General features: G+C 36.0%; 1 protein-coding gene across 1 annotated transcript; it reads right to left on the bottom strand.

Annotated features, from left to right (window-relative positions):
* Window positions 1-200: 200 nt before the first annotated feature.
* On the bottom strand, window positions 201-8801 carry LOC132065526 (serine/threonine-protein kinase Nek5-like). Its single transcript, XM_059458954.1, has 13 exons — window positions 8582-8801; window positions 8398-8464; window positions 6997-7109; window positions 6875-6920; window positions 6624-6704; window positions 6494-6536; window positions 6337-6386; window positions 5440-5521; window positions 5072-5121; window positions 4041-4114; window positions 3127-3178; window positions 2438-3046; window positions 201-2111 (listed from the first exon to the last, which is right to left on the bottom strand). The coding sequence occupies exons 1-13, from the start codon at window positions 8677-8679 to the stop codon at window positions 453-455; spliced, it is 3024 nt and encodes a 1007-aa protein (XP_059314937.1). The 5' UTR covers window positions 8680-8801; the 3' UTR covers window positions 201-452.
* Window positions 8802-9519: the final 718 nt, after the last annotated feature.

The raw sequence follows: 9519 nt of genomic DNA, 5'->3' as shown, positions 1-9519 counted from the left end.
CATACTTCTTACCAAATCCAAGAACATTATCAATAAGATCCTGAGCAGAAACAGGAAAATCAATCGCTACAAGAGAATCAACAATTTGTTTGGCATCATGAAACTATTGATTAATGCTCATAGTATCATCTACTTATCACATATTTATAACACATTAGAAGTAAGAACTAAGTGACTCGAAAGTTTATGTATCGATTGAAACAGCAGAGTACAACATATCAAAATCGTGATAGTAGTAAGTAAAAGGTAATGTTACAAGACATTCTTACTTTTGCGGAACAAAAAATTGTTCAGATTTGTCTGCTCTCTATTTACAATTACTAGAAAGAAAGAATTGCTAACATACTAGAGGCCGAAAGACTCAATTGGAAATTGAAGCTTCAAAAAGTTAAAAGCTACAAAGTGGAGAGATACACTAATGAAAGTGATGAACATTCAATCTCCATACTGTATCATGAATTTCGTGCAGAATCATCGAGCATCATTCCTTTTAGACTCTTAGCCAACCAGATAGCTGTCTCCCTCGGCGACACCTTGTCCTTCCCGAATGGTTTAAGAACAACAGAGAGCTCTTCTAATCTGTTATTCTCCAACAAGTCAGCCGATACTTCTAACAGCCCTTCAAGTGCCTCAGCTCTCTGCCTAAAAGATTTGACATCTAATATTTCCTTTACTGGTCGTTCCTCCTCCACGAGTGTTGTGTTGGTCTTTGCTGGTTCTGAAGAAACTAAATCTAGACCTGAAGAGTTGGGACTGCTCGGGTTTCTAACATCCATTTCCTTATTATGGACATTATCCGATATATTGGATTTAACACTCATCAATCCAGAAGTAGACGATTTGGAAGCAATAGGAGACCCTAGATTTCTATCAAGCTCATCTCTTACCACATTCATAAGTTTCCCAACATCAACATTTCTCTCCAAATCGTCAATCACTGGTTGCTCAATACCCACTCGGAAACTACTGTGCCTTATGACATGTATGATATCATCAAAAGCTGGTTTGAGCTGAGACGAAGCTGCTTTTTCAAGAACCACATTCGGTGGAACACTTCCCTTGGTTTGGCTGGCTGAAATAGGAGAGGTGGAAGGGGAGGCACTTTCGGGTGTTGAGGAAAAGAGTTCCTTGGGAAAAAGCTTGCCATCGCCATTGGCTTTTGAAGTAAGGTTAGAGTGGAGAAGATTGTTTTGGCTCGAGGAAACGAGTGGAGTAGCAGGAGAGACACTTTTTGTTGTGGAGGATGACGACCTTGCTATAGACTTTTCGTCACCACAGGATATTAAACTGGGGTCCATCAGATGCAAAATATCAGACACAGTATCAGGCTTGCTTGTTATGGAATCACCCTCACAAAGAGCAGCCTCTATCAAGCGCGGAGATACAGTATCCGCAGCTACATACGAACTTGATCTCTCTTCGCAAGCACCAACGTCCAAACTTCGATGATTCTCCTCAAAATTTTCAGTGGAGCCTGCTTCAAATTTCTGGTTATCGTCCTGGTTTCCCCTTGAACTATAAGCATTATCTGAGTGTGATGATGTAGTAACTGAAAAGGAAGGTCTTGATCCTACTGTTTCGGTTTCAGCAGCTTGTTCATGATTTCCACGCGTTTGTTTGGACAAGTTAATAAAATGATTTGTTGCTTCATCACAAAGGCCAAAGCCTTGGATCGACACTGAAGAAGAAGCAGAATTGCTGCTCTCTGTTTGCGTTCCTTTTGAAGCTCCTGATGAAACTTTTCGAGAATGTAGCATCCCGTTCTTTTTGGCAAGTATATGACTGCCATCAGGAAAAGAAATAGGAATTCCTTCAGGACCGTTCTTTCTCGCATGTATATGATAGCCATCAGGAGAAGAATTAGGAATCCTTTCAGGGTCATGCGACTGGTTATTTGGACCACACTTTACATCATTGTTCGCGGTATTCAGGGCATCATGATCCACTTGCTGTAGCCTTCCAGAAAATGACGGTTGCTTAGTCAGGTTAGGTGGTGTTCTCTGTCTTGGCCTTGTAGGTAACCTATCATCGACGACTTGTCTTATAGTGCCAGACGGAGATATTCCCTCGTTTCTTGGTTTAGTCTTCGGGGTGGACTCAGCGGTTGGCAACTGCAAGGAAAAGGTAATTAAAATATACTCCCTCAGGCCCAATTTATGTGAAGGTGTTAGACTGGACACATAGTTTAAAAATGAAAAGAAGACTTTTGAAACTTGTGGGTTAAAATAAGCCAATAGATTATTTGTATGGCTATAAATCTCATTAAGGGTAAAATGGGAAGTTCAAAGTTAAATTATTAGTTAATATAGAAAGGTGTCATTCTTTTTGGGACTGACTAAAAAGGAAGGAGTGACACATAAACTAGGGCAGAGGGTGTAGATATTATCAAACTCAGAGTCAAGTGCTAGTCAAGTTAAGAGGATTAGGGACTTGATACCTGATTCTTCAGAGTATGCATTCCTTCATTCTGCTTTGATGCAGGAGGTGGTGTCTGTGCGTTAGATTTAGAGGTAGGAGTAGGTGAACTCGGTTTTTGAACTTTCGGTGATGCTTCAATCTTAGCTTTGTTTGCACCAGTACCACCGACCTTTGTCTTTCCGCTCCTCATTGGGGAACTATGTTCTTTCAGTTTTCCCTCTTTCAAAGCCAACATAATATTTTTTATAGTTGTGGGTTGCTTAGCTTCTGTATCACATTTTTTCTCTTCATGCAAAATATTCCTAGATTCATAGTTCTCTGCATCTTCAGGATATGCATCGACTCCATAATGTTGCTCAAAGTCTTCGTGATCAACAAAGGCAACATTCGTGTTACTGCCTTTATGGTCATCATCGCAAGCCATTTCCTGCAAGTTCTTCTCGCTCGACTTCGAACTATCTTTATCACTGCATGAACTGGTACTACTTTGGCTTTCCACCATATTCTTTCTGGAGTCACGACCAGCAGTGAGAGGTTTTTCAGGAGAACTTAACGGAGGGGGACTAAAGGATGGTCGATACTGATCAACATAAGGTTGCAAATATGGGTGCTTCAGGAGTTCCGATGCCTGAAAATTTGGAGGTCAGACAACCAACATGACATTCTGATTCTGACACAAAAGTTAAATTGCTAATTTGGTAAGCTTACAGTAGGCCGATGCTCGGGGCTCTTCCTCAGCATTCCTCTAATGACTGTTTTTCTGTGAAAATAACACCATCTTAAATAAGCATGTAACAGAAGAGAGCATTCACAGTGAGACTCGGATATGTTGTTCGCTGAAAATTGAAAAACTTTAGTATCTATGCATTGTGATATTATTGTACGTACAATCCATATAAATGCTGGCTAAAGAGAGCACAAGAAAGATAGAAATGACAAAATATTGTTCAAGTTTAGCTTCTCAAACTGTAATTTGCATGGGTTAGTCCGAGTAATAAAAACCAGAAATTAAGTGAAACCAAGTTGCTGGCTTACATTTCGAACAAACACTTCATCAAATAAGATAGGCCCATGAAACATGATGTAACTGATGAGCTAAAAAGAAAATTTTAACTCTAACATAGTGAACTGACAACTTCTTAATTACCCAATTTCCCCAAACTTCAGGATATCTCAATTTGACATTCTAGGGCCTCTCCAGATAAAATTTTGATGGAATTCCTAAAAGGTTGGTGAAAATTCACCTCCATGATATCTTGAACAGGTAACATCTTCCATAAGGATTATGAGTATACATGATTTCGGATTCTAGTATTTCGAAGTATTTACATTTGCTTCAAATGTAAAGAAACTGTCACGTGTCCTGAGGAAGGAGAAGACAGACCATTGTAGAACAATTCTTTTTGATAACCAAGAAATCCTCAGGGCTAGTGGTGCACGCTTCGGAACACAGTGGAAAATGGGACCATTGCTGAACGTTAACAGTCACGAGAAAGGAAAGAAGAAAAATTGTTTCCTAAAACATGACTAGATATTCACATACAAATTATCAAGTAAACACTTATGAGCAAAAGCTATAGTACAAAGACTAATTATGCTCGCAAAACAAAGGCCTGACTTACAAGGACGGAGAATAACAAGGTGGCAACGGACCAATGCATGATCTGTTAATTTTGCTTATCAGTCCTGCCATGTCCTGAATCATTATAAAGTGTCAAATTCAGTATAAGTAGCAAAAGGTTCCCATTTTGAGGAAACAAACATACAGTAAGGAGAATATATGAGATGAAATTTCACTTATTTGCTCCCACAACCAAGACTCACCTCATCATTCAGCGTTAACTGTTTTAAAGAGTAGGCCACAGTAACTCATAGATCAATCACACTGATAGCTCCAATAGTTCAACGAAATTTTGTCTAGTTTAGTATTTAACCGGTTACTAATCCAATATACTCATAGTAGGCCTCCTTCACCACAACATTAGTGGACCTCTTCTCAATTTTTGGACGCACTCTCGCTTTAAGTAGCTGAAACCTCTATGTGGAAAAGTTTCTCGACCTAAAGCAAGTTATATCTAGAAAGTGTACCATCGAACAAGCATGATTGTACGTATTCCGAACATAAGTCCAGCATGTTGGAAGATCTTCTGCAGCGTCTAAGAGATTTGGGTGGTTTTTGCTGTAGAAGATAATGAACTATAGCTATTCTAGATTATTTTACAGTTAGTTTCATAGTTATCATCTAGATATTAGAGCATTTTAGACTATTTTATCCTTTACCATTTTTTGAGAAAGAATATTTTGTCCTTTATCATTATGAAATTATTCGTTTGTTGTTATTACTTCGGTTTGATTTTATCTTAATCTTTTAGTTAGAGATAAAGTTTTAACTTATTAGGAGTCTAAGCTGAGTTCTCAATATAATTAGGACAGTTCAACAATATAGTTGGAATTTGGATTTACTTGTCACTTGAATTCACTAACTTACAAAGGGCACTTCCCCTCCCAAGGTCTCTATATATGCAGATTCAGTTTTTAAGCTTCCATACGTAAATTAATCAACGAAGATAAAAAAAATAAGGTCAGTTTCCATTTCATTATGTATCGGAGGAATTGAAATGGAGCTAAAAGAAACAAATTCAAGAAGTCTTACAAATGCTTTAAATGCAGGGCGATGAGCAGCCATTTCATACATACAGCAGCCTGGTCAAGAAATGAACGGATTTAAGACATAGAAGAAGCCCACAATGACACGTGTGCGTGTGTGTGTGTGTGTGTGTATCAAATAAACACGAGATTACTGCCACAAAAAACCAGTATTCTCAGCATTGGGAAAAAAGATAACTTTATGAAAAGAAAGGCGCGGTAACATATGACATACAGAGGTTTGTATCTTCCCAAAATTATTGCAAATGAATGTGCAGACATAAAAACTTCCATACAATTTGATACCATTTGCAAAGTAAAATTGCTTGAGATAATGCACTTGAACCTGGATGAAGTAAAGGAATAATAACATACCTAGGGACCAAATATCTGATTTAAAGCCGTATGGGATATCTGTGAGAAGTTCCGGGCACATGTAATTGGGAGTTCCAACTACCTGCAATATAGAACAACACTATCAGCTTACTGAAGACATTTCTTCCACTAGAAGTTCATGTCAACTAGTTCTATCAAGTGAGATCTTCCATTATTTCTTGTTATTTTTTCTTCGGCCTACCGGGTGGGGATGGGCTAGGTCCATCCCCAATGTAATGCTCCTGATTGTTCGTAACCTTGGTTCCCATTTGCTATGTCTTTGCTAAGTGGAAAAGTATTTAGAACAAAATGCCAAGTTTTATTTAGGCACAATATAGCACAGATTGTGCTAAATCATCATGCAAGTCCTTTGCTCATATATGATCCAAAATGACACGTGTTGGGCACAGAGGACATCATCTATAGATACCAAGGAGTATTTCCTAATAGTTTCTCATTATTTCGTACTTTCAGTCGGATTTCAAGTATACTGAATCTATCTTGAACATGTTCCATAATGGGCATGTTTCAAGATAATTCTTTCCTTCTATGGAATGGACGGTCAAATTGGAAGTTTAAGCTTCTAAAAATGGATCGGGGTTGAGTAAAGAAAATTCAAAAGAGGTGGAAATAAGATACTGAACTATGATTGAAATGTGTCTATGCCAGTTATAAACAATATAAGCCATATAAACCGATGCATGTCTCTAGGTCTGTGTTTTGTCAGATTCACTTTTACAATGTAAGTAATTAACCAGAAGCATTACAATACCAACTTGATTCACCCGGTCCATACTGTTTCCTACATTTCATTTTAAGAAGGAATATAGAAACTAGTTTGAGCTATGTAGCTTAGGTGCCAATGATAAAGAAAAGCACCGAGTATCAGATACATACTGAAGAAGCCAAGTCATCAGCCTTCAACGTTTTCGCAAGGCCAAAATCCCCTGGAGAAAAAAAAGTATAAGGTAAGAAAATTATGAAGGCCTACATCAGAAAAAGTCGACTACATTCATCTCCAATGCAATAAAAGAACAAAAATGTTGGTAATTACCGAGGCGAACATTGTGTTCCTTGGTCAGAAAGATGTTTGAGCACTGCCACGGAAGGGTGCAGAAATTACCTCAAAAAATAGATTGGAAACAGAAATAAATAAAATAAAATTAACAGAACAAGATACGCACTTTAAGGTCACGGTGCAGTACAAAATTTGAATGCAGATATTCCACAGCCAACAGTATTTGAGTGAACCACTTCAGAAGGTTCTGCATTGTGAACATTTCCTTGAAGGATGAGACACCCGAAAATGGCAACTAACTGAAGTTTATACTCTTAAATTAGCTATACACTTGCTTTGCTATCCGTAGTGTACAATTTAGATGTATAATAAATATGTCCTAGTGAAAAAATAAACTAAAATATATTGTTAACATACCTCTTCTGGAAAATATTGCCCATTTGCTTTTTTCATCAGTTCAGCCCTATCAAAATATGCATCATTAAGCTTTAGTTTAGCAGTTAAATTAATGAAAAATGAGAAGTTAATAAGAGACTTACATATCACCACCTTCACAATAGCCGGTAACAATGCAAACATAGCAGCCCTTCTCTACCCATGCTTCCTTAAATTCAACAATATATGGGTGTTGAAGCCGAGCAATTAGTGCCATCTGCACAATGCAAGTAGCAATAAAATTTCGTTCAATATTTTTAAATAGCTATGCATTTGCATTAATTTACATAGATAAAAGAGTCTCATGCACCAAATAAGCAGCAAGATCCAAGAGGAGAACATATTGAAATGAAAAATGTATATGATAGAGACAAAATGGAGCACAACTAGAAAAACATAAGAATTTAGAGATCAAATCGAGCGGCGAATCCACATTTAATGCTTGAAGTTTCACTTAAATTCCCAGCATAGAGTGAATAACAGATATATGATCTTTATTAAATGATATGAAAACACTCTCAATGGACAACAGAAGCTAGACAAGAAATCAGGTAAAACCAGAATCAGGGAAAAAAAAAGGAAATTCAACTCTAAAACCAAATGAAGTGACATTCAGACTCAATAGTTGGTGAACATAAACTACTCAGGACAAAAAGCCATCATATTCAAAAAAAGTAAACTAAAAGAATCTTTTCTACTTCCAGTACATTCAGTCTGAACATATACTATTCAGGACAAAAAGCCATCATATCCAACAATTTTAGCTAAAGAACATCTCTTCTTCTTCCTGCACCAAAATTTCTGTATCCTTATTTATGGCAACTTCCAAAATCTGCTTATTTTGAAATGTGCTTTTTGTCACGAGTGCTTTTCGAAAGAGTACTTTTGGAGAGCAACAGTTTGTGTTTGACTAATCAATTTGAAAAGCACTTACAGTAATATTAGAGCAACAATATATGCTTGGCCAAGATTCCATAAGTGCTTCCGGAGAAAAACTACTTTTTCAATTTCTGAAAAATAGCTTCCGCTACTACTCAAAAGCACTTAGGGACCTGTTTAGCCATAAAGATTATTCACTTATTTCCGGAATAATTTTTCGCTTTATTTGAAAATCAGTGTTTGGCCATGAAAATTCCAAATTCAACTCGAAGTCGGATTCCAAATTTGAAAAACAGCTTATAACCTGTTTTTCAAATCCAACTTCATAATTCCAAATAACATACTCACTTCTCTCCTTTGCAAAAAGTATAACGAAACACAATCCCATCTTCAACTCCAACTTCAAAAATTCCAAATAAAATGGAAAATATTTGATTTCTATGACCAAACGCCTACTTATTTTTTTTCCTAAAAGGTCGACCAAATACCTCAACTCTAGAAAATAAACACTTTTGACTTCCCAAAAGCTCGCCGAAACAGGTTATTAGTAACTACACAAAGAAAGAATGCACAAAAGGTAAAAAACATAACCAAAATAAAATTGACAAAACAACACAATGTACTACCTCTTGATGAGCAGATCTCCTGCACCGTTCCGTTTGTCGAGCTAATCGAATCTTTTTTAGCACATACCTATTAATTCAACAAACCCCACAAAAGAAATTCAAGAAACAAAATCAAAACTTACATCAAATTCAAATCTTTATAAGCATTCAAGTTAAAAAAATAAAAAATAAAAAATTTACTTACTTCTTTCTTTCTTGCTTGTGATTAACTAGAATAGCAGCACCAAATGCTCCACGCCCAATTTGTTCCATGATCTCATAATGATCCATTCTTGATTCCATTACTTACTAAAAACACTCAAACAAATCCAAGAAAAAATATTCCACGAATGTAAAAATCAGTCAAACCATTTTCTTTATCAGTCAATACACTAAAGTTTTAATCTTTGCAGATCAAAAAAAAAAAAAACTCTGAGTACCCATAAGCACTAAAACACATAAAGATTGCTTTTTTATTCAAGAATAGGCTTTGTAGAAGAACATTTTTATTAGGTGAAAAGAAGAAAAGGGGTTGATCTTATGAGAGTGTGTGATGTACTGCTCCTATTTTTTTTTTTTTTTAAACTATATTATTATTAGTACTATATAGCATAGTATTTGGTTCTTTATTGTTCAAGAAAAAGGGGTTGATCTGCAAAAACAGTTGTCACAGTTCTCAACTATGAATGCGTGTGTGGAGGAGCATCTATAAATTAATTAATTAATTAATTAATTAGTTCAGTTTAATAAAGTAAAGTGTTTCATTGATTAAAGTTGGTTTATCAGTTTAATCAGGTTAGGGTGGTAGGTTTAGTTGCAACTGAGCTAGTACAACTTCCAACTAATTTCTCTCTCTGTCTGCTCTAATCTCTCTCTCACATAGTCACATAGTAAGATGGATCTACAATTAATTATAAAACTTAAAAGAATGATTTTTTTTGTGAGAACGTCATGGATTGGATATTTGCCAAAAAATAATATTTATAAATATAATGTCATAACATTAGTCAAATGTTAGACACAAAAAATCCATCAAGTGTAAGTGAAAAATAAATAACATACAATGTGAAAGCAAATAACTTAAAATTGAAAGTATAACCTATATTCAAAATCCAAAAGAAAAAGTTTAACATAATACTCTAA

This window comes from Lycium ferocissimum, chromosome 7 (assembly GCF_029784015.1).
Source record: "Lycium ferocissimum isolate CSIRO_LF1 chromosome 7, AGI_CSIRO_Lferr_CH_V1, whole genome shotgun sequence".
Taxonomy (NCBI): Eukaryota; Viridiplantae; Streptophyta; class Magnoliopsida; order Solanales; family Solanaceae; genus Lycium; species Lycium ferocissimum.
Note: the sequence above shows the minus strand (reverse complement) of the source record. Positions and strands in the feature narration are given on the sequence as shown.